The sequence below is a fragment of the Squalius cephalus genome, assembly GCF_949319135.1.
Source record: "Squalius cephalus genome assembly, chromosome: 17".
NCBI lineage: Eukaryota > Metazoa > Chordata > Actinopteri > Cypriniformes > Leuciscidae > Squalius > Squalius cephalus.
The window spans coordinates 14,268,202-14,295,719 of record NC_137138.1 but is presented as its reverse complement, the minus strand read 5'-3'; the positions used below and the strand labels follow the sequence as shown (position 1 = coordinate 14,295,719).

Below are 27,518 nucleotides of genomic sequence, written 5' to 3'. Positions count from 1 at the left end.
GTTTCTATTGGCATCAGCACAGACCGAAGCTTCAAAAACTTATGAGTAATAAAAGTTCTTACGACTTCTTCAAAGCTTTATCTATAATGATAACGGTTAAATAATCCCACAGACTGGATGTTTGAGGGCAGTTGAAACTAGGGCAAAAAACAATTAAGCAGATGGAACATTTCTTGGAAGCAGGGTTGGATGACAGTTTATTCTAACCAAGCATCTTTGCACATTCCATGGACATTTTCCACCTTGGCGTGAAGAAATGATCAGTTTATGTGCCACATTCACCTTGTTTACAGAAAATAATGCAAGCATTTACATTTTACAAAAAAAAAAAAAAAACTCCATCTCTTAAAACCACTGGAGCACCCACTGAAAATCAGACTTTCTTGTGTAACAATACTCACATGAATTACTTTATAACGACATTTTATGGTATGAAGTAAATATATCTTTGCATTTAAAGAAAATCTCAAATGTTTAGTGCTTTCAATAGAAATCTGAAACATACATCTAACTTTACATCACCAGCAAATAACATATTTCCAAACTGTACTGTATCTAACAGAACACAAATATATACAATTATTCTTTTTCATTAAAAAAGTTTATCACTAAATATTTTTGAACAAATTGCAAATATTTTTATTATACTTTTCTGTCAAAAAGCTCAATAAAGAAAACAAAAATACTTTGTCACATATATACATGGCAATTTTCCTCCACAATTTACTTAATATATTCTTTTAAAATCAAACAAAGCAAAACGATTTGTATTTACATGTTAATAAATAAATCAAAGTTAATAGAAGATTTTGGTCCGTTACTGTCAGGAGAACTACTTCCAGAAACTGTTTAAACTGTTATAATTTAATTTTCAATTTAACATTATATGGAAACTTCTTTCAATATTCTGTGCTTCGTATGTAATAGAAATAGGGTGATATCTAAACCAACATGGATAGGCTTTGTTTGCATTCAGTATATTGAACGGCACCACTTTGTCATTACAGCCACTCTGAAGGCATATTTGTTCAGTTCATCGACACTTTGTTTCTGACAAGTATACAAATCTTTTGTGGCATGAAAAATGAGGTAAACAGTAGCACACAAAATGGCAAAGGTTGCCTGACACATCATATCTCCCAAATTCATTTAAAGTCCACTCAGGATTATACTGTAAAGCACTGCATTCATCACTTGGCAGGACAAGTCCACATTTCCAGGCCATTCCCAACCCTGGCAGGATCACTTCACTATTTTTACTGAAACAAAAAAGATAATTAGACCCAATTTGAACTAAAATTTGACCTGACTTCCTAGAAACCAAGGTCTGAACAGCGTCACAATATATCCACACGTCAAACAAGCATTTCGGTTATTGTGTCCATACTTTCCTTTACAGAGCTGTGCCACATCTAAAATGCTTTTGGCATGAACTAAGTGAGTATGACTAGTCAAGGTCCTTGTATGGTATGGAAAAATGGTCATGCAGTTTTATAGAGCTTGGTACAGAATACAGATCAATTTCTGATTAGAGCAAATATTTAATGTTATAATAAGATGGACATTTTGTTTAATAAGAATCAGAGAACAAGTGGTTATGATAGTGGATCAAGCAGTAAAAAAACAAAACAAAAAAAAAATACATAAAAATATATATTCTGTAATTAAAAGGAGAAAACTGGTGTCAACACTTGTGCATCCAAATAAAATGCTCAAACTCATCGTTTTGGACTGACATAAGGGAGACTAAATGATTATAGAATTAAAAATGTTTTGGGTGCACTATCCCTTAATAAAGGCTAGACAAATTCATCAGATGCCAATATAGACATCCTAAGGGACCATTTACACGACACCATTTTCAACTGAAAATGGGACACTTTTTATGCGTTTTGGCTGTTAATTTATACAACGATGTTTTGGTGGCCTGAAATCTGAAAACTTTTGAAATCGTGATGCGATTTTGAGAAACAGGTGATGTCATGCGCATGCGTATTATCTGTGCAGTCTATAGGCATGTAGTGTTTCTTTACAAAGTGACATCGCCAACTACTGGCCTAGCATGCAGAATACAGCGTTTTTAGCCATTTTTGCGGATCCTTGTGAACGGTGATCGTTTTGACAACGTTTTCGTCTGTACGCAAAAAAGCAAAGGAAAAACTTTTCTGTTTTTAGTACATCGTTGTCGTATAAACATACCCTATAAAAAAATGTAACAAAACTATGTCAGATAAAATAAAATATGACACCGATTTCATTAAATACAGTGTAGGAGCCATTTGTTGGATGGTAAAGTTTTTGTCCACTGGGTAGTGCTGTGTATAATTAGAGCACCTGAGCAACAAGTGTGTGCGTTGGTAATTGGGAAGCACACAGTTTTTTGTCCACAGGACAGAGTAGCTTGCAAGGTGGATTTTTAGTTTTATGCTGTCTATAAGGAATGGCTTTCTCTGCATCGCAAGTTATAACAGATAATCAAAGGAAAGGATGGAGAAATCAACAAATATTCCACACAGCTCAACAATCTGATTTCCATTATTCTGCTCAAGTGCAACAAGGCAATACGGGAGTCGATCAAATGCCACATGTTCTTCCTCCTCATGGTGATCCCCTGCTTGAAGTCTTAAAAAGATAAGATCTTATCTTATTTAACAGCATGGAAATCCTCGTATCTTACCAAAAAGAGAGATCCCAGTCTTTGATGGTGACCCATTGCAGTATATTGCATTTATCAGAGTGTTTGAACATGGCATTGAAGAGAAAACTAGTAATGAAAAGGATTGTTTGTATTTTCTCAAGCAGTTTACTAGGGGGCAGCCTAAAGACCTAGTCTGAAGTTGCCAACATATGGCCCCAGACAGAGGCTATGCATTGGCCAAAAGATTATTAAAAGAAAATTTTGGTAATGAATTCAAGGTAACTACTGCCTATCTGGAGAAAGCCTTGGGCTGGCCCGCTTTAAAGGCTGAGGATGTGCAGGGATTACAGGCTTATGCTTTGTTTTTGCGTACATGTTGCAATACCATCGATGAACTTTCATACATGCAAGAACTTAACATGCCTAGCAACATGAAGATTGTTGTAACAAAGTTACCTTACAAGCTGAGAGAGCAATGGAGTGCTCAGGCTTGTGAGATTATGGAGTCCAGTCAAGGCAGAGCAAAGTTCTCACACATCGTTGAGTTTGTTGAAAAACAGGTTAAGGTGGCATCTGATCCTGTGTTTGGAGATATCCAGGACAAACAAGGCACAGGTAAATTCAAAATCCAAGTGCGCAAGACATTTAGAGGGAATAGTTTCGCCACTGATGTTGCTGTTTCAGTTCCATCTAAGAAAACTGACATTGTGTCATCACAGCAAGAATACGGCTCTGTATCTAAGTCTAATGGAAACCGTTTGTTCTGTGCAAATCAACATCCATTGGAAAGATGTTTTGCTTTGAAGAAGACTCAACGAGACAAGATTGAATTCTTGAAAGCCAAGGGAATTTGTTTTGGTTGTCTAAAGACAGGACATACGAGTTAGGAATGTGACAATCGTTTGTGTTTGTGGAGAAGCACATCCGATTAACCTGCACATATATCGCAAGGAGGTAACTGAATGAGTTAGAGGAAAGGCGTAAAGTAGTGTCTGCTCAAACTTGTGGTCATACAGGGGCTGGTAACGAGAGGAGTTTAATGCCAATCATACTGGTTCAAGTGAAAGCTATTACAGGTAACAACCTGATGCAGACCTATGCTTTTCTGGACCCGGGAAGCTCAGCTACTTTTTGTTCAGAACATCTAATAAACGAGCTGAATCTGAGGGTCAACATTCTTCTTTGTACCATGGGTCAGGAACAATCAGTGTCTGCAACGTTATTGATGGACTGGAAATCAGTGGGCATTCTGCGGTTACTGTTAACAGAATTTCTGTTGTTAAATAGAAGGAGCTGCTCAACAATTATTTCAATCATGATTTCAGCGAAAGGACTGCTGATGAAAGAGAAATGTCAAGGGAAGATCTTCGGTTTGTGGACATAATGACCCGTACAGTCATGCTCCAAGATGGACATTATAGCCTAAAACTGCCATTCAAGACAGATAATGTCATGTTACCTGACCACTTCTGTGTTGCTAGGCAACGATTAAATGGCCTGAAAAGGAAACTGGAAACAAACAAAGGGTTTCATGAGAAGTACTCTCATTTTCTTGCTGATGTTGTACTTAAAGGTTATGCAGAGAAGGTACCATCTCACCAACTAGATCGTTTGAATGGCAAAGTTTGGTACATTGCTCATCACGGGGTGTTTCATCCTAAGAGCTTAGAGTTGTGTTCGACTGTGGAGCAACATATAAAGGAACATCACTTAATAGTCAATTGTTGCAAGGCCCTAACCTTAACAATTCTTTGGTAGGTGTGCTGATGAGATTCAGGCAAGAACCAGTAGCCTTCATGGCTGACATTGAAGCAATGTTCTATCAAGTTAAAGTGGCTGAAGAAGAGGTTGATTTTCTTAGGTTCTTGTGGTGGCCTGATGGAGAATTGACAAGAGAGCCCATTACATTTAGGATGACAGTTCATCTTTTCGGAGCTGTGTCTTCTCCAAGGCGCTTGTTATGCCTTGAAACAGACCGCAAAGGACAATCAAGCAGACTTTCCAGCTGAGGTAATTGAAACCATCAACAATAACTTGTATGTAGATGACTGTCTGAAGAGCGTCTCTTCTGAGGAAGTGGCCATCTCTATGGTTAAAAATCTCACTGTTCTCTGTCAAAAAGGAGGTGAGATGATGCCATACCATCGATCCTCCAGAAGAAATGGAACCATTGGATTTTTGAATTGGACAGAATTGCAGAATTCCAGGTGAACATGTTTTAAACCCATGGAATTTGAACTACCCTCTCATGCTTTTTTACATCACTTTGTTGATGCTTGCAAAGATGGATAAGGCACGGTTTCCTATATTGAGATGCAGAACAGTACAAACAAGGTACATGCGGCTTTCTTGCTAGGCAAGGCTAGAGTAACACCACTGAAACCAGTGACCATACCTCGTTTGGAACTTAAAGCGGCTGTCCTGGCTGTCAAGGTTGACATCATGCTAAAGAGGGAGCTGCAACTTTCATTGGAAGATTCTGTCTTTTGGACTGACAAGCATGACTGTCCTTAATTACATCAAGAATGAGGACAAACAGTTTCATACATTCGTCGCTAATAGAGTGTCTAACATAAGAGACAACACAACCTCAACAGTGGAGATACGTGCTCACTAAAGAAAATCCAGCAGATGATGCATCTCGTGGATTGAAAGCGAAAGATTTTCTGAGCAATAAGCGATGGATTGATGGTCCCAGCTTTCTCTGGAAGCCGAGTGAGACACAGTTTCCAACAAGTGATCTGATATTGACTGATGACCCAGAGATTAAAAAGTTGAAAGTCAATGCTGTGGTCTTACAGAATGGACAGAATGCCACAAGTCAACTTATTAATTTCTTCTCATAATGGAAACGTCTGAAAGTTGCAGTTGCTAGGTATTTGAAACTGCAGAAACTTCTGATGGAGCTGAGTCGTAAACGAAAGGAGCTATCTTTGGAGCAGATTGACAGTGTTGCTGTAAATTTAAAATTACAGGAATTTAGAGAGAGCATCTCTGGGCAGACAAAGTTTGACTGAAAGATCTGTCTATGGCTGAGAATGGCATAATAATAATGGCATGTAAACTAAAACAGAAGATGGCAGACCTTCCAGTGGAAAGGATCACCCCTGACCTGCCACCTTTTATTAACGTTGGAGTGGATTTTTTTGGGCCCGTTGAAGTGAAAAGGGGACGAAGTAAAGTGAAATGCTATGGAATGATTTTTTACTTGTATGGCAAGTAGAGCTGTTCATTTGGAAATGGCATGCAGACTCCTGCATTAATGCCTTACGCAGATTTGTCTGTTGTCGTGGACAGGTCATTCACATGAGGTCTGATAACGGGACGAACTTCATCAGAGCTGAGCGGGAGTAAAAGGAGGCTCTCAATGCATTAAACAATGAAAGGGTTCAAAGGGCCTTACTGCAGAAGGGAGTTCAGTGGAGCTTCAATCCTCCTACAGGCTCTCATTTCGGTGGAGTATGGGAGTGCATAGTTCGAATGGTGAGAAATTCTTTGTGCAGTCCTTCGACAACAAACATTGGATGACGAAGCCCTGCAGACTGTTTTGTGTGAAGCAGAAGCTATTTTGAACGATCGACCTCTCTCTAAACTATCCAATGATCCTAATGATTTGGAAGCCCTCATACCAAATCACATTCTGCTTATGAGAGAAAATCCTGCATTGCCGCCTGGGTTGTTTGAAAGATCTGATCTGTATGCCAATAAGAGATGGAGACAGGTGCAATATATTTCCAATCTCTTTTGGAAACGATGGGTACAGGAATACTTACCCTTGTTGCAAAAGCGACAAAAGTGGAACAAAGAACGAAGACCCCCAGAGACATCATGATTATTGCTGATTCTACAGCACCACGTGGTTCATGGCTACTTGGAAGAGTCGTGGAGACCTACCCTGACAACAAGGGTTTGGTACGTTTAGCAAAAGTTCAAACTAAAAGTAACATCTTAGAACATCCAATTAGCAAGCTTTGCCTTTTATTAGAAGCAGACTAAAATAGGGCATTCAACAGTGTTTAAGTGTTTGAATTTACTGTCCCCTACATTGTACAAAACTTGAATTGGTATCTATGGCTCCATTTTGTATGTATTTGTAATTATGTCAATATGTCAATCAATTAAGGGGCCAGTGTGTAGGAGCCATTCGTTGGATGGTAAAGTTTTTGTCCACTGGGTGGTGCTGTAGCTGTGTATAATTAGAGCACCTGAGCAACAAGTGTGTGTGTTGGTAATTGGGAAGCACACAGTTTTAGCTCAGAGTAGCTCGCAAGTTGGATTTTTAGTTTTATGCTGTCTATAAGTAATGGCTTTGTGTGTACGTGTGAACAAGGAAAGGCCACAAGAAGTTTTGAGATCATGTTTAATGGAGCACAAGTAATAAAGAAAGACATTTGTTTGTATCTACATCCGTCTGCATGGACTCTGTTTGTACGAGTTCTAAACTTGCTTACTCCTATTATCAACGGCAACTGCATTGGAAAGCCATTACAAACAGGTTCATTTAAAAACAAAGATAAATGTGGTTTGTACTGAGAGTGGGATTCAGAGGGTACCTCACGATAGGATACGATACACGATACACGGCTCACGATACCGATATCACGATACAGCAATTCTGCGATAATCAATATATTGCTAGACAATCCTATAATGATACATTACCATATCTGTCCAACTATGAAAACAAAATGCTTGTGTGAAAAGGTTAAGTGCAGGTTTTCTCTCTTTATTCAAGTCCAAACTGTTAGAAAACAACAAAAAGTTTTTCAGTCTGTAAATTAAATTAAACGTTTTAAGTAAATTAAACATTTTCGATGAGATCAGGGTAATGGAGTTGCAAGTGGCTTTGCATGTTCATGGTATTACCAGTGCACTTTACTTTTACCAGGCAGTTCTTGTTTATTGCGTACTCTGTTGATTTTGTTTGTCCCATCAATGGTGTAAAAGCCAAAGTGCGTCCAGACTTTGAACTTAAACGTGGCTGAGGCATCTATTATTTTACTCACACTGCCGTCTGCCATCCCGTTAAAAACCTCTTTTTCTTAGGCTAGTTAATTTATGTTCACGCTTCATTCATTTATGTGTTGAGCGCCACCTTGAGGAGCCATAAAGTAGTGATTCTAGGAGCAGGGAAATCTATTTAGAGCACCTTATTTTATTAATATTAATATTGATATTATATTAATATTAATATTAATATTTGATATTTGATATTAATATTGATATTTGGCGCCAGTGTAATGATTCTCGTATCACACGGAGAAGGACAACGATATATCGCCCTGTCAATATTTTGTCCCACCCCTAGTTTTTGTACTGAACACAATGTGTTTTATGCAGTGAAATATTAGTTGCAAACAGCATGAAGAGACATTCAGAAACCAACAATAAATCAATTAATTAAAATATTTTGTTTTGTATGATAAACAATTTTGGTATTGCATTGGGTTGTCACTTGATATGCGATTTAAAATCAGATTCCTAAACTATAAGAACCACTGTTTTACATGATCTGAACAGAGAGTGGCCCTAATGCAATACTCGGTTAATGCAAAATGAATGAGGCAAGAGAAGAATAAATACTCACTTCATACAGCATTAGTGTCACATGTGTCGACTGGAGCAGCTAAAGCTTCATGTGTGTTTAGTGAATTGAGCTTCTCATCTTCATCATTTGTTTCCTTTTTTCTCTTCTTCTTTCTACATGGTTTATATCGTTTACTGTGAAACAAAGTAGGAAGACGGTAAAAAGAACAACATTAAATATTAAATAAACACTGAAGACCGACGACACTTGAAGTGCTCTTAATAGTGTAATGCTCTTAACACTGCTCTTAATAGTGACAATGCTCTTAATAGTGTAACACGTCACTCACTGTGTACAGACGCATATGAAGACGATGAGCAAAATCAGAAAGACCAATCCTGCGACCACACATGCGATGACTATTTTTCTTCGTTCTCCCACATGGTAATTAAGATCAAAATATTCGCACCTAGAGCCAATATATCCCATTTCACATCTGTGCAAAAGTATAAAAAAAATTATACAACTTTTACTTGAGCTCTGATTGGTTGAGTGATAGACAGGTCAAAGTCTCACCTGCATGAAGGAGTGTTCTGCTCCTCCACAAAACGGCAAACACCATGGATACAGTAATGCTTATATTCCTTTGGACACACAGAGAAGTGACCACTCCATTTGTGGTCATCTTTTGAATCTGTATAGATTTAAAGCAGGGATACATATCACCATCAAACATGTAAACTAATATTCAAAAGCGCAAGATCAATCATTTCTTGATGTTTTTGAAATCTGTCTGTCTATGCTCAACAAGACTGCATTTATTTGTTCAAAATACAGAAATACTGTTAAATTTGATTACAATTTAAAACAACTGTTTTCTATTTTCATTTTCTATAAGCTGAATTGTCAGCATCATTACTCTCCAGTGTCAGATGAACCTTCAGAAATCATTCTAATATGATTTCTATCAGTGTTGACAACAGTTGTGCTGCTTAATGTTTTGTGGAAACTTATACTTTTTTCTGGATTCTTTGATCAATAGAAAGTTCGAAAGAACAGCATTTATTTGAAACAGAAATTTAAAAAAAGCAATTAAAAGTAGTGTAATAGAAACAAAAATTCTGTCCAATAATTATTTTCATGTCATTATGGCAGATATTAAAATGTTATACTATTTAGCTTGATTAAATTAAAAATTAACACCAAAAACTAAAATCAATCAAGTGAATTTAGGGATTCATGAAAAAAACATTTGTTAAAGATTACATTTAACATAGTTATTTGTGTTTTTAAAGGTAAACTTTACATAAGAGTTAGCTAATGGCAAAGGTAATCTAAATGTAAAAATAATCAATCAATAACAAACAATCTCAATGTAAGGCTTGTGCTTGGTTGGGCTCTTTGTTGTCACGATTCCCAGTTTCTCTTGTGTTCATCCCATGTGCTTTTGTTTTAATTTGTTACGTTTTCATTTGTTACGTTTTCATTGCGTTCAGGTGTTTATTATTTGCTCATCGGTAGTCTATGTATTTATATGTGTTTTAGTCTAGCCTTGTCATCATTTGATGCTGTAGTCCACTGCTGTGAGTTTCATGTCCATGCCATACTTAGTCAAGTTAATGTTTAAGCTATGTTTATTTTCAAGTTATTGCTTTGTTTGTGCACTTTTTGAATTATGGAATAAACTGCATTTGGGCTCAGAAAACTGACTCGACTTCAGTGGATCCGTTACAGTCTATATATTGTGCATCCTTAAAATACAGAGTAATGTAATTAAGGTTGTCCGTTTACTCATTTACAGTATTTTGTGTGCGTCGTTATACAAGGCACTGTAAAAGCCAAACTCAGTTCAAAGGACTGAGCTAGAAAAGAGACCGCTCTACAGAAACTGAAACTTGAGCTCTGACTTCAGAATGAACTAAAAGTTGAATGGGAAAGGGTCTAATTACAACCTCTGGCCACATGTAACATGATCTGATGATTACCTGCTATACAGAGAAGCTAAACTTGAGCTTGAGAGTATTATCAATTCTTAAATAAAATTACAAGGTTTGAAGGGGACTAAGAAGATGAATTATTATTATTATAACAGTCCAATTGTCCTCAGTGAACAGATTATAATATCATTCATGATAAGCAAATGCTTTGATAGAATTTTGTGATCAAATAACACCAGCTTTTTCATGCTATAAAAATATATTTTAATCTAATACCCTATTTATCTCCTCAGCTGGTGGTCAAGCTATCAAGACTTTTATGTCGAACCCCAGCACAGCTTCAAAATACGCTTTCTGCATGAGGTGGAATCTTGAAAGCGGAGCAAATGGAAAATCTCTCAAACTTGGCTAACCCATTATTTGAGAAGAACAGGTTGGGGTGCCATTGATATTTACCAGTGCAGTTGCTGCTGTTGTCATGGGGATTGCAGGACACAGTCCCATTCGCCTGTGCATTTGTGATATTCCATTCAGCCTGGGAGTATTTGCATAGGACAACAGCTGAGGGCAGACAACAAACAAATCACAGGTGGCTCCATGCATGGCTCCAGAACTGTGGCATTAGATTGCTTTGCAGGATTCCAGGCAAATGTTACACTGGGTTATATAGGCCTCTTAATCGTGGTTAAACTTTAAAATCCCTCCCTCTATGATTAACCAATAGAAGGTCTTCTAATGTGATAAACTGGATTCCAGTGCTAAAAATAGAAACTGGCATAACAGTGTTAAATAAGTTAGACCCTCAACTCTTGATGTCACGAGCACATTAATAAATACAAGTAAATAAAGAGCTATTTAAAGAAGGAAAAGTTGGCAAACGGGTACTTCTACAATCTATAGCTGCTTTGTAGACAAACAGAGCACAGTTAAAGGCGTTGAATACAAAGCAACAATGGTGAATCGTACCTGTGATTATTCCCCAAATCAACATGCGCGTCCTGTCCATTTGTATTTCGCGTTGCGCGTCAAACTGAAGACTTCGATCCCCGTGTTGCTTCAGATTCAGTTGTCATGTCGTTCATTTTAGAGCGATTATTTTATTGAGTCGCTAATAACTTTTCAGCAGTCTTCCCAAAGTTTCCTTTCGGGTTTCCTCAAGCTTCGAGGAGAGACTAGATTGACTAGCGATTATTAAGGCGTGCGTGGGAGGTGCTAGTGAGTTTTCCCCGCCTTTATGTGTGTGAATGACTTTGGGATTTTATTATTATTATATGCCTTTTATTAGGCAAAGGATTCATATTGATATTGCATAAAATTGAGCATTCCCTATAATGACATACAGATACCATATATCAATACTGTGTTATGATGCTTACATTGCAATTTGTAATTGCTAAGATTACAAATAAGGCTACATGTTTTCTTTTACTTTTTTTTTTTTTTTTTACACAAGAAAAATAGTTTGATATAATAAAAAATTGACATCCCTTACAGTAGACCAAAACCCCTGGTCACAAAAAGTATAGCCATAGGCAAAGAATGGCAGCAAGGTTTAGAGAGAGAGAGGCCAAACACACATTCAATAAGGATTTTTATTGAGTGCTGAAAATTGAATGACCTATATCACATCATATGACCTTGAAGTGGAGTTCCCAACTCTGACAGCTTGTTGAAAAAAGATTAAATGTCTGAAGAAAAATTAAAAAGAAAGAAGTCAGAATGTTCATTTATTTTAAAGGCTAGTATGTTTATGATTTATTACAACCAACATGTTTACAAGAACAGGAAAAATTTAACACAGTTCATAATTGTGTGCCCTAGGCATCAAAAAATTTGAAACCCCCTGGTTCACTGAGTGTATACTTCAGTCAGGGCAGCCTAAGGGTAAGCCTGAGTCTCTGACATTGCCTAAATCCCCTCATGTTTCCAGACGGCACCTCTTAATGAAGCTGAGAGTCTGTGGACACACCACGCTGCTGGAGTGAGGACTTGTGTTCATTGGCCGTGGGATTTCTCGTGGGAGATGGAGAAGATGTGTGACTGGCAGGGGTCGCCAGAGTCTGCTCTCCCCGTCGTACACAAGCCGTGTTACCAAGCTCCACTGCAAACAACGAGCCCTTCAGCAAATGCCATGCCCAACTTAGCACAGACACCGCAGAGCTTACGACGCGCGTTCATGAGAGATGCATGTCAACCATATTTTCAGTAAAATGTGTTGGCCAGCTCGTATGGTACAGACTGATGGCATATTATTTATTTATTTATTTATGTATTGATTTATAATTTAGAACTGAACAAGTAATAGGCTACAATAGACTATAACAACAACAGAGATATCTTGAAAACAAAGATAAAACAATGAGAGGAATATATTTTCACCAGCTAATTATGTACTTTACTACTTTACCCAAACTTTAAAAGTAAAAATCAAAGGGTTTTATGTTTCCGTAAATCATAATTAGGACATTATATAAGATATTAAATCATAATTATTAAGAAAAGTCAAAATTGTGTGCTAAAAAGGTCATAATTATGACAAAAATTCAAAAAACAATTAGGACAAAAAAATTGTACATTTCGGGATGTTTTTTTTATTTTTTTATAAAACGGTCAATATTTATTTCAGAATTTTGACTTTTTATCTCATAAATTTGACTGTCATAATTTATGATTTACCAAAGCATGTTTCTTATTAAATGTTTTATTTAATCTTTGGAGCAAATGGTATGCCAAATAAAAGATAAAGGGTTTATCCCAAACTAAAACCTCAACATGACCAACAATGAATAATGCCTGAGGTCTCCATTCATACACGAAAGTAATGTGGCCTCCAAAATTATTCTTGACCAATTCAGGTTCTCAACTGTAGTAAACATCGCCACCAGGTGGGCAAAACCACCCACTGCAAGGTTTTGTCTTTATCCACTCATTTTCATTCACAAAATAAGCGTTTGAGTAATTTAACCTTTCCATATTTTTCTATAATTTGGAAATTCTCTGCAAAGAGATTTTTAAATCCCCTTGGCAAACTGACAGGTGGCTTGCGAATAAAACAGTATTACAAGAATAGCTTCCCTCTTTCGGACAACCAATGGTTTATTTTACATGAGGTTATGTTCTTTCAATACAATGCTCTTTAAAAAAAAAATTATGTTAAATGTACAAAAACTTACAATACAGTAACAATCCTCCTCGACTTCTTTCACAGATTTACACAAGCATCCAGAGTGTATATTTATCTGTACTTAACACCAGCTGTGTTCTCACTTAAGCCCAGATATTTCAATCCTCTAACAGACTCTCTGCTACAATCATCACCACACACAGAGTAAAAAGTGCTCTAAAGTCTGCCTTTGAGAGGATTCTCAAAATGTCTCAACCATTAAATTTAGCTGCATGTAGTGCTTTGCACACACAGACGTGAATCACACAGACAGAAAATGACTAAGAATCAAAAGGCTTGATTGCTATAGAGAAGTGGGCTGCCTGTCTGCACAGACACTCAATCACTATGACATGTCAAACAGCTCGATATTTATAATAAATATACATTTTCATAAATAGAACATGCTGATTTCATATTGAGACTGATTAATTTCATTCAATGTTGAAGTTCCCTCACATAAATAATCTCAAAGCAAAATATTTTGTCATCGCGCATTTTGTGTCCCTGATTCTCCAGTGAAAGCAGTCTTTATCTGCGCTCATTTGCATACTGGAGCTCGTGCTTCAGTCAGAACATAGAATGCAAATGAGAAGCCAGGGAGTTTGATGTGTGCTCCAGGTGGCAGCTCACGTCCCTCCAGTGGAGGAAGTGTTTGGTCATCCACCATCTTCAGCACTTGCCCATTCAATTTGACTGACCTAGACATGGACAAAAAGTGGGATTTAACAATCTTTAGGTTGTTACTATGATAGTTGATGCATAACATGTTCAAATGCTTTAATAATTTTCAACTCAAGTCACCTTTAATTATATAGTGCTTTATACAATACAGATCGTTTCAAAGCAGCTTTACAGTGAAAATTATGCATTTCAGCTGAAGTCAGTTCAGTGTTGATTCAATTCCATTGTAAAGATCATCAATTATTAAACATAAAAATGTCATTGTCCAGCTCAATTCAGTTCTCAAAGAATAGCATTGATACAGTCAGATCAATAATATTGAATATTAAGTGTTGAGTGTCAACTAAGCAGGTTCAATAAATGTTAGGTTTACATTTATATGAATAAATAAGAGAAATGTGTATATATTAGGTGCCGTAGCTGGTCACAATTTATTTTTATTTTTTTCAACCATTTTTAATCACATTTCTGACTTTAACCAGTCTTGAGGTGATATTAGAAATGACCTATTACAAGTAAAACAGTGGTTCTAATCTTCAGCTAGCAAACAGATTTATAGGAGTCCAGTGCAAACATTGTGAGATCATGAGACATTACCTGGAATAAAGGCTCTGTTCTCCGGCCTCAGCTGACTGTAGAACAAATTCTTCAATGGTGCTGTTGGCCATATGGGCGGGCAGACTAATTGTGGCTTCATTTTTGTTTAGGTTTAAAGCAAATAAGGTCACAGCACCTTGTCTGTAATGTGTACTGGAAAAGATATGATATGTCAAAAAGGATTAACCATTGTTTCTTTAATATATATATATATATATATATATATATATATATATATATATATATATATTGTGAGCAGGAGAATAAAAGTACCTTTTTCTGTTAGTGCAGTGAAGGTATACCCGTATTGGTTTCTTTTGTCCAGAATTCGTATGAACTTCTGCTTTTAAGACCTCTGGACCAACAAGCTTTTTGTATATCAATGATAGCCAGTAATCCTGCCATATGTATAAAATAGTTAAAAAAAAATAAAATAAATAAATAATTGAACAGTCCACATTCCTGGACTGATACAGACATTAACACATAAACACTTACTGGAAGGGGATCTAGGTTATCATCCACTAAATGGTACGTGCCGGAACCAATTAATACCTGTCTGATAACGACATCCAAACCAAGCTTAGCAGCAAGTCCCAGTTTGTCCAGCCACCTTTATTAAACGAAACAGATTTAAATATATTTTAATTTAAAATATGCATTTATTTAGCTAGGATGCATTACATGGATCAAAGGTGATCGTAAAGACATTTATAATTTTACAAAAGATGTACATTTCAAATAATAGCTGTTGTTTTTGTACTTTCTATTCATCAAAAAATCCTTAAATGTGGCATGGCTTCCACAAAAATATTAAGCAGCACAACAGTTTTCAAGATTTATAATAATAAGAGATGTTTAATGAGCACCACATCAGCATATGATTTCTGAAGGATCATGTGACACTGAAGACTGAATGGCAGCAAAAACAAAAAAATTGTTTTAAAATGCATTTAAAAAGAAAATGTTTATTTTAAATTGTAATAATATTTATTTAACAGTATTACTGTTTTACAATATTTTTGATCCAATTAATGCAGCATAAAAAAATTCTAGCGGTTGTGTCATTTTCTTAAATTTAAATTAACACATTAAATTACTATAACTTAAATGCAAAAGCATTTCATTTTTTAATTGAGTGATGGAAACTCATATATAAATAATAGAGAGAACTGCCATTTTTTTCCATTTTTATTGTCATTTGTATAAACTGATTTAAAAGTAAGAGAAAATGAGAAACACTTAATATTTAAAATCAACCCAAACAAACACACCCCTCCCTTCATTGCTCCGCCCCCAAAATGCACAAACACACAATGCAAGTGGATGTCTCTTTATCATAGTTGAAGCAAAGCAAAATAATGCGTCACAAAAAATAATGTGAAGATGACAGGCGAATGAACGACAAGAACAATAAATAAACATATCTCTGCGTCTGTTTTCAGGCCTCCCTGCTTATGTCTCTTCAGCGCTGGAAAGCTTTTCTAATATTGATGTGGGTCCTGAAGCTCTTGCCTGATCATAACCCTTCTGTTTCCAGTGATATTACTCTGCGCTTTTTGTAATGTTTCTCAGCCATTTCTCTCTCTACAGTCTTTCTTCAAATCTCGCTCACTCACTTACTCTCTCATCACGAGTGGACACGCCCCCTACTGCTGATTTGCTACGAGTGTGTTGTGGCACTCTGATCCACTTTCAACAGCGTTTCTCAGAAATTGCTTACTGCACCTTTAAATCCACATTAAAACATACTGGAAGCTTTAATGTACTGATGAACTTCAAACAGGTCTGAAGTGGAAAAAAATGGACTCACATGAAACCAGCTACAAATGTGTCTGATAGACCAAAGGCACCTCCACCATATGCCGAGCTTGTCTCTCCCAGCCAAACCTTCTTCCCAGGAGAAACAGATTCAGTGGTCTGAAGGCAGAGTGTTTATTAGTCCAGTTCAGTTCATTTATCTCTGATATTTCTTACTGTTGAATGTGAGAAATTCGGATACCACTAGAGAGTTCGTATTTTAATGTGTCATGCAGAATTACTCTGGTACCTCGAGGACCTCATTGATTTTTGTTGCCAGAGTATCAAGCACATGAGGGTCAAGGAAATCCTCTAAAGATGTGTCTCTGCCATTCACATAATAGCTGTCAAGGAGGAAAATGGAAAACAAATTCAGTACAAAGACTTAATTATTTGAGATTTTTGTGAAAGGAAATAAATCATAACTTACTGGTGCCAGGTGCATGCAGTAATGGCCTCGGCTCCAGACTCCAAAAACCTATGAAAGTAAATGTTCAACCATGTCACCTTTATTTGATACCCAAATCTATAAGACAAGAAGCTACTCTGAAAACATATTTAAAAAAAATAACTTTTCTCTGAACACTAACCCAGTTAACAAATCTTTGCGGTGATCTCGTGGCTGACTAATATCTGGTCCATATAGACCTGTTGAGTTGTAGACCGCGGATTTCTGAAGGATTTGATGCAAATGGACAAAATCCTGACCGAGCTGGTACCCATCCACTCTGATCCCAGCTTTTTTCTCATAGCTGTTGGGCTCTAAAGCAAGAGATTTAATGCTGAGAATTCAACTTAAATAATTCAAAATAAGAATGTCTAATCAAAAATAAATATCCCAAATCCTACCATTTCCCAGCTCCCAAGACATCACATACTCCCTGGACTCACAGTACTTCAACAGCAGTTCTGCATTCGCGCTGTCCCATGTGTTTTCACTGGTTCGAAGCAAAGCATTCAAACCAAAGATGAGGTCCAAACCAGAGCAGTTTGCAAAGGCATACAGCAGGTCGACAGCATATTCTGGAAGAAAGACAGACACTTGACTTTCTCTTTGACAGTTTTGATTGTGATATCATTAAAAATATGAATACAGGGCTCAACAATAATGATGGCCCAGGGCCAGTCTGAGAGAGTTTCGGATCAGTTGATGGACTCACAAATGTTTTTGTGATGTATTGATCAGGTTGTTGAATTAAATATGTTACTAAAGCAACTTTACAACTGATCATGGAAACATAATATATAGATTTTTAAAAATACATTTTATTAAAAATATAACTATCCCCCTGTTTCACAGAAGATTTAAGCCTAGTCCCACACTAAAAAGCATGTCTGAGCTGTTCTAACTGAAAGCAGCTTGCACCAAGTAAAGTATTTTTTTTCTAAGGCATGCTTATAAAAGCCACTTAAATGCCCTAATTGAACTAAGGCATAATCCTGGCTTTATCTAAGCCCTGTCTGTGAAACCAGGCCTATGTATTTTTGACACATACAAAATATGGGCCAGAAGGAAGGCCTGACATTTATGTGGTGCTAGTGTACATTGTTTTGCTGTACTGACTCATGATAAAATCCCCATTAGGTAATTATTTAACAGAAGTGGAATTAAACTTACCAGAGAATTTTGTCTTTTTGTATTTTCCCTCTAGTTCCTCTTGAAGTAAAGTCTTTGAGTGTAGGACCCATTCTTGCTTTAACCTATTTTCCAGCAATGGAGGCAATTCAAGTCTCTTACATACATTTCCTGTAGGAATGTCATCAGATGTGCGTATTAAATAAATCATATAATAATAATAATAATAATAATAATAATAATATAAAAAACACAAAATGAGTAAATTATATGTAATGTCTACAGTGGCCATAAAAAAGTTGTATTTTATCGCTTTATCATTAAATTAACTTATAATTGTATTGGTCAAAACCTTGATAAAAGAGTGGAACAGTATTAAACCTGTGGTTACTTAGCGAAGAAGACAGTGTGAATGAACTGACTTGCACTAAAACCAGCAGTTTAAAAGCCCAAAGCGAAGGTTTAAAGTGTCCAAATAAATTTGAGGCTATAAACAGGCTATTTAGGGACATTATAGTACATAAGGAACAGTATATTTAGTGTGAGTCAGTTTACTGTCCCCTCATTAAGCAAAACTGGAATCATGCTGTTAAAGTCAGATGACAACACACCGCAGTCAGCTTTCTGACTGGAGGATGTGGTTTACTAACTCATGTATTGACGATAAGTGAAAGAGTTTACCTAGAACAGGGGTGCTGCTGTTTTCTCTTGCTTGAAAATATCTTCCGCGTGGGTTGAATTTCATAAAATCTTGTTTGGTACCTCCAAATCGCAGAAATGCTGGAGTCAAGGCTTTGGCGAGGGTTCTTAACTTCGGTGAACTACATAAACATCATATCACGTCTTTTAAAGTTACATCACAACTTTCTTTATTTGAGGTCTGCTTTAAGAGAACTTTTGAAGGACTTACTTCAGTAGGTTCATGAACTTCTCCTCGGCTATTAAACTCGCATCTATAGCCACTGAGAGAAACCTTTCGTCCACCCTTCGGACAACATTGGACAGATCCAGATCAACACGTATGGACTGAACATCTTCGACTGATATCACTGTTTTGGCCTCGGCACACAATGCGCGAAACAAAACAAGAGCGACAATCGTGGAAACTGCTGTGGATGCAGGCTTCATCTGTTCAATCTGCCGGTGTCCTCACTCAGTAGTTGACTGCATCTGCTTCACGCGCTCATCCAAAATACATATGCGCAATACATATATTTTTGGCACCGTCAAACACCAACTTCCTTCTTTCTTTCTTTCTTGTTTGACTGTAGGAACCAGTTTATAACAAACATTGTTTGAATGACTCATGGGCGTGGCTTCAGCTCATTTATTTATTTGCATACCTTACCTGATTGGCTGAAACTCACAACATGAGGCAGTGCTGGAATGGTAACACGCTGTTTGTGACTGACTGGTGGTTGTAAAATCGTTAAGATATAAAATAACACATGCTCGTGGTAATGAGTAATAGAGATGTTACAAAAATCTAGGTTACTTCCATTTTTATTGCAGCCAGACATAAAGGTACAAAATAGTTTACATAATGCCATATATATATGAACTTATATACAGACTATTTACAGCATATAAATAAAAAAATAAAAATCAGATTTTACAAAGATGGGAGATCAGATGGCAGCATAAGCAGGTCATCCACCTCCTCCTGCAAGGCCTCTGCTTTCTCTTTTATTAACATCTGAAAATGAACATCAAGAAAGTTAACATGAATATACACAAGGGTGTTTTCTTTTATACACCACCTAAAAATGAAATTCCTTTACACACCCTGGATGTTGTTTCAAACCTGTATAAATTCTGTCTGATGTAGAAGGAGAAATTTCCTGAATGTTCTGGGCTGCGTTTCTCAAAAGCATTGTGTGAGCTACGATGAACGTAGAGACAATTGGCATCAATGATTCTACGATTTACTTAGGCGATTTACTTAAACGGAGCCCTGGTCAGTATCTTGCATGCAATGACAGTAAATAAGGACTGAATATGTCAAGCCTCAAAAAGAATTCAAAAATCACAAAAAAATCCCCATGAAAGCAGTCTTCTTGAGCCACATGATTGCGAATATGTGAGGAAATACTCTGATGATGCCTTTTTGATGATTTTGCATCTTTTTGAATACTGACAACAACATTTGATGCCAATGCATGGGGGGAAAAAATCAACCAAAACATCCTTCATTATTTATTTTTTGGTGAGTTCCAAAGAAGAAATAAAGTAATGTAGGTTTGGCTTGGGGATGAATAAATGATGACTTTTTTTTGGATAAATTTGTAAACTTTTACATGTAAAAAGCTAATATGGAAATATTATGTTGCTATTTAGTGGAATATTGTACTTACTTTTGCTGATGCAATAATTTGATTGGCTTGTCTCTTGAAGAGGTTTTCAATAGTTTGGACCAGAATTTGTGGATCTGCGTTGGCAAGATGCGCCAGTGTCTTGTAACCAGCGTTATATAGCTGTTTAGCACGATGCTGAATCAAAAGAGAATGAAGAAGAATAAAATAAAAACACAAACTTTTAAGCAAATGTTCTGGTCATAACTATTCTAGAGAAACTGAGATGCAAGAACACACACCTCCATTACTCCAGCCACCTCCATGAGTGGAATGAGCTCAGCCTGCACACAGTAAGTCAATCTACGGGTCAGCTCTAAGAGAAGAGACTTATAGGCCCAAAACTCCTCCAGCTCCTGAAATGGACAGACAAATCTCACAGTATTCTAATCAATTATTGACTGCAAGATAGGAGCAGATGTAGATATGTAGGATTATATGTCTTAGGGCGTTTTCACACCTGGCTTGTTTAGAGCCTTTGTTTTGAAACCTGGAATTTTTACCCGCCTTATTTTGATTCATTTAGGTGTATATGAACAGAAATCATGTTCAGATCTGCACCAAAAAAAAAAAAAAAAAATCGGTCCGAGATCGCCTGAACGAGGTTTGCCTTGTCATTTGAAAGCGAACCGAACTAAGAAGAAATTGCAACACTGTAGGAATTTAAGTCTCTGTTTTAAAACAAAGCAAACAATTTACAGGTCTGAAAACGCCCTTAAAGGAGAACTCCGGTCAATTTTAACATTGAGCTCATTTTATTGTACATTTGGAGTGCTGTCAATACAGAGAACAACTACAAAAATCGGTGTTGCCTACACCGAGTTATTCTATTTTTAAAATTTGCACCCTGTTGACTTCAATAGGGCAAGTACTAAACCTGCTTTTAGGCTCTTAACATCCTTGATGTGTCATTACAAGTGCACAGAAAATGTGAGTGATTCCTTCTGAGTGAACACGAGTGGATCTGACTGCAGTAGATGTGAAAGATATGTATAAAAATGATGTTATTTAAGCCAGCGCAAATACCTGTTTACATCCTGTTTTTCGGTTGAAGTCCAAAGTAGTCGATTGCCGAGTTCACGCGCGTGATCATAGGTAACTAAACCTATGCGCGTGAACTCGGCAATCGACTACTTTGGACTTCAACCGAAAAACAGGATGTAAACAGGTATTTGCGCTGGCTTAAATAACATCATTTTTATACATATCTTTCACATCTACTGCAGTCAGATCCACTCGTGTTCACTCAGAAGGAATCACTCACATTTTCTGTGCACTTGTAATGACACATCAAGGATGTTAAGAGCCTAAAAGCAGGTTTAGTACTTGCCCCATTGAAGTCAACAGGGTGCAAATTTTAAAAATAGAATAACTCGGTGTAGGCAACACCGATTTTTGTCGTTGTTCTCTGTATTGACAGCACTCCAAATGTACAAAAAAATTAGCTCAATGTTAAAATTGACCGGAGTTCTCCTTTAAATGCTGCTTAGATGTGCCCCAAACCTCAGTGAAGTGCAGCACGGAGGACCCAAAGGCAGAAGCTGAGCTGAGGAGCGTCTGAACAAAGCCTCTAGTCAGCTGGTACCTATCAGACACGTTCCACAGGTTTGTCTCCTTCAGTAGGGAGTACAGCACTAGGGCCAGATACAACCTATTCACTACCACAATGTCCACAGACTGAGACACAGGTAGAAGAACACAGAAACAAAATCCATCATTGCGAAATCAAATATAACTTAGGTCACAAAAAAAATGTTTTACCCTCAGAAACTTAAGTAGGGTTAAATGATTAACACTGCAAATCTTTTGAGAGAATTAGGATTTAAGTAATGCTATCTTCAATTCTCAGCTAATGGTATCTTTCTACTGTACTTCTACTGTGGCTCTTTAATCCCAAACAAAAAAAAGGTAATGAATCACTTGTATGGTATTCTAAAGCATGAGAGGAATGTTGTTTTTACTAACCTTCCTCACGCTCTGTCCCGCCGCCTTTCTAGCCACAAAACTTTCAGGCACTCCAACTGCAGTGGCCATCTTCTGCTCAGCAGCCGACAAATTTGTAAACTGGTACAATGAAAAATTCAGATTCAGAATGAATACACATCACTAAGGAATTTTTTTTTTTAAAGAAATTAATAATTATTAAAATCATTAGTGTTACAAAAACATTCTACTTTAAATAAATGCTGTTCTTCTGAACTTTCTATTCATTAAAGAATCCTGAAAAAATGCCTCACGGTTTCCAGAAGAATAGTAAGCGGCAGCAGCACAAGTGTTTTCAACATTGATAATATTAAGAAATGTTTCTTGCACACCAAATCAGAACATTAGAATAATTTCTGAAGGATCATGTGATCAAGACTGGAGTAATGATGCTGAAAATTCAGCTTTGCCATTCACTCACAAGAGTAAATTACATTTTACACTATATAAAAATGGATATAAAATTATAATTAAACAATATATAAAATTCTACGTTGTTTTTGATCAAATAAATGGAGCCTTGGTGAGCATAAGAGACTTCTTTCAAAAACATTAAAAATCATACCGACCCCAAACTTTCGAACAGTGTATAACTAAAAACCGATTTAACCTGATGAAAGCATCTTACCTGTCTGAAGTAGATCATCCAATCTGGCTTGCATTGATGCACCATGTCATATGGAGTAACCAGATACACTAAGTGAAGAAAACTATTGAGGAGTAAACCCTCCAGCCCCTTCGATAAGTCTCGGTACAGCAGATCGCAGTAGTTAAGGTCAACTGAACCTGAAATAGCAAGTAATAATTTAAATGGAAAACATTACATAAGGGAGGCTCTGAAAAAAAACAGTGATAAATAAAAAAAATAGACAGTGGAGATAAATTGACTGATCTCTAAACAAGGTCATATTGCCACCCTGTGGTAAATGAATACATGTACAGAATAATGAAACACTCCATTAATTAAATCCTTATGCCACACTGTTTTACCTTTGAATGTTGCTCTCCCAAGCCTGGTGATTTGGAGAATGGTTTCATTATGTACATCAGCAGAGGCTTCAATGAGGCTCTTCTGCTTCAATGTCTCTATGGACTCCACTGTAAGATCCCACAAACTCCTCTCTGGACTGACCTGAGCCTCTTGCACACTAAGCAGTGTGCCTTTCATGAAATCCCTCACTTGTTCTACAGTTGTAGTTATCTACAATCAAAGGAAACGGTTTAGTGTTTGCACTTGTAGTCCAGACAGAATTTCTCATTTATTATTACATCAAAACATTTCACATACTTTCAGGCCAATGAGTGACAGGACGAGACTGAGGAGGCCCCTCCCTCCATCGTGCAGCAGGTTACTATAACACTTCTCCATCGGTGCAGACAATAGTTCTTTGGCCTGGGGAGGCCAAATAAACATTTTTATAATATAATATAATATAATATAAAAGAGTTATATGTATATCTGTGTTCTTTACCATGTTTATATCTTTGTCCTGAAGGATAAGGATACTCTCACCCCTGGCATCAATACCCGCTCGTCCTGCTCTGCCCACCATCTGTTTGTACTGACTTCTCTTTAAAAACTCTGCAGCTACATATGGGGACCTTAAAATCACCCTGAGAATTGAAGTAAAGTGAAGTGAAGACCAAGTATGTTAACCCATACACACACTGCAAGCCGTAGACACACACATCCGGAGCAGTCGGCAGGCATTCACTGCAGCGCCCATAGAGCGATTGGGGGTTAGGTGCCTTGCTCAAGATTACAAGTCTGACTCTCTAACCATTAGGCCACAACTGCCCCCCAAAAACTGGCACATACACATGACTAAGAAACCCCGTTCAATACTTCAACAGTTTTTAAAATCTCTTTTAGTCCAGGTTTGATAACAATTTGATATGGGACCACTTGAGTTTGAGATCCATAGGCCTAAACAAACCTGCGTGCAGGGAGGTTGATGCCAGCAGCAAGAGTAGAGGTGCAGGTGAGGAGGCAGAGCACCCCTGAGGAATAGGCCTCTTCCACCAGCTTCCTCTCATCACTGGTCAGTCCACTGTGGTGGTAGGCCAGGCCAAAGGGCACAGTCTTCTGCAGCACAGGACACAAGGATCCATTCCCACTGCTCTTCAGTTCACCCAGAAGTGTGGCTTTCTCTGCCTGCTTGTGTTTCAGAAACTCCCTGAGAAAAAGGCAGAGGTTTCATTTCATATCAATGACAAAAAATATGTAAAAGCACTTTAAGGAATCTAAAGGTCTACGCACTTATTTAAATACTTGCAGATCATTCCAGCTAGATTCTCGCAGTTCTTCTTGGTAGCGCAGAAAATGAGGCAGGACAGTTGTGGGATGACTTCGGTGGCCAGGGCTATGATGTGGTCAGGGTCCATCTTCTGCAATCCACTGGAGTACTGGGAAAGTCAATCGCACAAAAGTTCAATGAGCTCAGCCGATCGATATCTTATTGAGTTAAAAAGAAAAAAAGGCTTTGAAGAATACCTTGAAATCCAGGAGTCGTGAGAAACTGAAGCATGTCTCTTCCTTTGGGTCAACTTCATATATGCTGTCCTTTATTTTTACATACTCTTTCAGCTCAACCTACAGAAACACCAGTTATTTATTTAAATCGAGTTTATCAAATTTAAAGACTTACTAAATCAGTCACACAGAGTTCATTCTTACAGGTCGAAAGTCATTGGTGTAGGTTTCAGCATTCAGAAAGGTCTGAAGATCTCCCACATTGCCTAGTGTTGCACTCATACCAATAATTTGAGTTGACTCTGTGGGAAAACAGCAATGGGGTAAGGAGTGTCCATTACAGAGGTGAAGTATACTGCATGTAAGAGTTTTAGAATACTCACTGCTCATGTACAGAATCTTTGACAAAGTCATTTCAAGAATTGCCCCCCTGCTCCCATCACCAAGCATATGGAGCTGAAATAAAAAGCATACATTAATTTAAAAAGCTTATCATATACACTACCATTCAAAAGTTTGAGGTCAGTAATTAAAATAATAATAATAATAATAATATTTTTATTCAGCAAGGATGCATTAAACAATGCAGTAAAGGTCTTTACATTGTTACAAAAATAAATGCTGCTATTATAAAAATAAATATTATGGTTTCCACAAAATTATTAAGCATCACAACTGTTTTTCAACATTGATTATAATAAGAAATGTATCTTGAGCAGCAAATTAGCAGATTAGAATGATTTCTGAAGGATCATGTGACACTGAAGGCTGGAGTAATGATGCTGAAAATTCAGCTTGGTCATTACAGGAATAAATTCCAATTAAAAACATATATATATTTTAAAACAACATCAAATACATGGAGCCTTGGGGAGAAAGTGCATTAAAAATCTTATCAAATCAAACTAAACCTGAATCAAAACTAAACCAAAACACTATAAAAATAATAAAAATACTTTAATAATAATATTTGTGATACACACCTCATCCACAACAACCAGGCCTATATTGTCGAGACGGTCATTTTCAATCAGTGAATTGACAAGACTGTGTCCTTTCTCAATGGTTGTGATGTACAGAGAGTTTTTATTTCTTCTCTTGACTGGAGGAAACTTCCCTTTACTGCCAGCATACTCCTCGACCATGAAGTCCAACTCAATTCCAAAGCCAGCCAACCCTCGAACCTAAAGGCAAATCAGTGCATCTATCATTCTATGATAAGTGGATTAATAATCCAGAAATAATTATCCAAAACTGCTTGCATTCTAATTGTCAAACTGCTTAGATAATGCTTAACTCATGCATAAATACATAAATGCATACCTTTTCCTGAACCAAGGATATGTATGGCAAAATAAGCAGGACATCTTTCTTTCTACACAAGAGCTCTTTAAATATGAGAATCTCTGCCACTAGAGTCTTTCCACCACTTGTTGGTAAAGAATAAATTAGATTTCTCCTTTGTTGCACCGAATCCAGGCTCAAACACGTTTTCTGCCACTCTGAAAGCAAAAGAGAATAGAAAATAATGATAGAGTTAAAACACTGATACCAGTTGCCAATAAGGAAAAAAAAAGAAATGAAAAGAATGAGAAATACTTACCATACAAGTCCTGGATTCCCTTGAACCTCAAAATAAGATCTTTAACTTTGGATGGGAGACCAAAAAAAGGGCCCAGGTCCCCCTCAGCTGATATGGACTCCATGGTCTGAATAGCAAAACTCATTTCTTCAGTCATCACAGCTTCCTTTTGTTGTACTGTCTTGGAGACTGTGCTGGATGTTGCTGCATTATCTATCAGTACTTTCTTAAGATGATCTTTCATACTTCTTCTGGCTTTTGAGGGTGGCTTGTTGACATTGAGATCTGCATGATTGACAGCTGGCCTGGGATTAATCAAATCAGGGGTAGAGGTGTTATGTGCACCCCTGGAAGGGCTTTTGTGTGGGGTTGTGACAGCTTTATGAAATTCAAGTTGAGAGCTAGGTAAAGCCCTCAGTGGTGAGTCTCTGAAATCCTCTAAGATAGAGTCTGAAAGATAATCCTCACAGAGGTTTGGAGTCTGCTGATCATGACACTGCCTCATTTGGAGCTCCACATCTTCAAGCTTAGCCAGAAAGGAGCTGTCACACACAATGCTGTCATAGCCCTCAAATAAGTCCTCATTGTCACTGCAGCACTGGGCAAGTACAGAAAAAACATCATTATGCTTGAAACCAACGTATATCTTTTAATGAAAAGAAATAAGAGGCTGCTTACCAGCTCTGTGCCTTTATTCTCAGTCATGTCTTGAGCACAATTGTGTTCTTCACCGGAAGTGCATTTTGTTGACGTGAAACTGGACCGTTTCTTGGCTGGAGTGATGTGACTTCTTATGCCATCCCTTGATCTTTTTCTTGAGGACGAAGGGTTGCGTTTTACCACAATTTCGTGTATGTAGTTGTCAGTATACATTACTACTGTAATGATACTCCACACGGAGATTACAGCATTCTGTGATATTACTGACGAAAGGTCAGTAACTGACAACAGCAACAAAGAGCCAAAGCTGTTTAATCATCTACTGTAAGTCTTTATAATAGCTAGGTAACTGACCTTAGTCAGTCCGTCAAAACCCTAAACAAATAACTAAATATCTATTATTGCACAAAATAACGGTGGAATAGCGAGCGGCGATACAGTAACTAATGTTTACCAAAAAAAAAGGACTTTCGAAATGATAAGTGATGGAGATGACCAATGGAACTTCGCCTTTGGACCACGTGACTGTTAAAGTGTCGAGACGGGA

At 37.2% G+C, this 27,518-nt stretch overlaps 4 protein-coding genes across 8 annotated transcripts in view; 1 reads left to right on the top strand and 3 right to left on the bottom strand.

Moving 5' to 3' along the window:
- The window catches only part of mrps18c (mitochondrial ribosomal protein S18C), a 39,448-nt gene that overhangs the window by 9,664 nt on the left and 2,266 nt on the right, over window positions 1-27,518 (top strand). Inside the window, exon 1 of one of the 4 annotated variants that reach the window (XM_079848056.1) lies at window positions 26,837-26,913. The exons of 1 other annotated variant lie outside the window; for it this stretch is intronic. The gene's annotated coding sequence lies outside the window, so the exon portion shown is untranslated. Of the gene's footprint in view, window positions 1-26,836; window positions 26,914-27,036; window positions 27,296-27,518 lie in introns of those variants that run through there. 2 more of the 4 variants (XM_079848055.1, XM_079848054.1) reach the window with 2 other exon arrangements.
- Window positions 64-11,307, bottom strand: btc (betacellulin, epidermal growth factor family member). Of its 2 annotated transcripts, none has more exons than XM_079847824.1 (6): window positions 11,069-11,307; window positions 10,559-10,663; window positions 8,742-8,859; window positions 8,515-8,661; window positions 8,226-8,359; window positions 64-1,259 (listed from the first exon to the last, which is right to left on the bottom strand). In XM_079847824.1, the coding sequence occupies exons 1-5, from the start codon at window positions 11,106-11,108 to the stop codon at window positions 8,227-8,229; spliced, it is 543 nt and encodes a 180-aa protein (XP_079703950.1). In that variant the 5' UTR covers window positions 11,109-11,307; the 3' UTR covers window positions 64-1,259; window position 8,226. The 2 variants fall into 2 exon arrangements, with proteins under 2 accessions (XP_079703950.1, XP_079703951.1); XM_079847825.1 differs by lacking the exon at window positions 64-1,259 and adding an exon at window positions 6,412-6,533.
- Window positions 12,704-19,223, bottom strand: hpse (heparanase). The gene is made up of 12 exons (XM_079848043.1): window positions 18,833-19,223; window positions 18,604-18,743; window positions 17,965-18,093; window positions 17,196-17,369; window positions 16,937-17,108; window positions 16,777-16,824; window positions 16,597-16,690; window positions 16,360-16,466; window positions 15,045-15,159; window positions 14,820-14,944; window positions 14,547-14,699; window positions 12,704-13,966 (listed from the first exon to the last, which is right to left on the bottom strand). Exons 1-12 carry the CDS (start codon window positions 19,048-19,050, stop codon window positions 13,807-13,809), a joined length of 1,635 nt encoding a protein of 544 aa, XP_079704169.1. The 5' UTR covers window positions 19,051-19,223; the 3' UTR covers window positions 12,704-13,806.
- helq (helicase, POLQ like) lies at window positions 19,410-27,184 on the bottom strand (the record flags this gene model as incomplete). The annotated part of the gene is made up of 18 exons (XM_079848042.1): window positions 19,410-19,618; window positions 20,277-20,411; window positions 20,516-20,629; window positions 21,777-21,950; window positions 22,239-22,337; window positions 22,885-23,042; window positions 23,247-23,457; window positions 23,545-23,649; window positions 23,729-23,870; window positions 24,194-24,433; window positions 24,517-24,662; window positions 24,751-24,849; window positions 24,934-25,031; window positions 25,113-25,185; window positions 25,713-25,913; window positions 26,053-26,231; window positions 26,333-26,909; window positions 26,990-27,184. 18 exons carry the CDS (start codon window positions 27,182-27,184, stop codon window positions 19,535-19,537), a joined length of 3,030 nt encoding a protein of 1,009 aa, XP_079704168.1. The 3' UTR covers window positions 19,410-19,534.

What these genes read in the sequence shown, in the direction of transcription:
- hpse (XM_079848043.1), bottom strand. Translation starts at nt 19,050, where the DNA reads ATGAAGCCTGCATCCACAGCAGTTTCCACGATTGTCGCTCTTGTTTTG. An exon ending in CGCAAAGATTTGTTAACTGG is followed by an intron (nt 16,825 to 16,936) that starts GTTAGTGTTCAG and finishes TTACTTTCATAG; the next exon opens with GTTTTTGGAGTCTGGAGCCG. An exon ending in GAACAGAGCCTTTATTCCAG is followed by an intron (nt 13,967 to 14,546) that starts GTAATGTCTCAT and finishes GTCCATGTCTAG; the next exon opens with GTCAGTCAAATTGAATGGGC.
- btc (XM_079847824.1), bottom strand. Translation starts at nt 11,108, where the DNA reads ATGGACAGGACGCGCATGTTGATTTGGGGAATAATCACAG. An exon ending in GATTTGGGGAATAATCACAG is followed by an intron (nt 10,664 to 11,068) that starts GTACGATTCACC and finishes GTCTGCCCTCAG; the next exon opens with CTGTTGTCCTATGCAAATAC. An exon ending in CAGAACACTCCTTCATGCAG is followed by an intron (nt 8,662 to 8,741) that starts GTGAGACTTTGA and finishes ACTTTTGCACAG; the next exon opens with ATGTGAAATGGGATATATTG.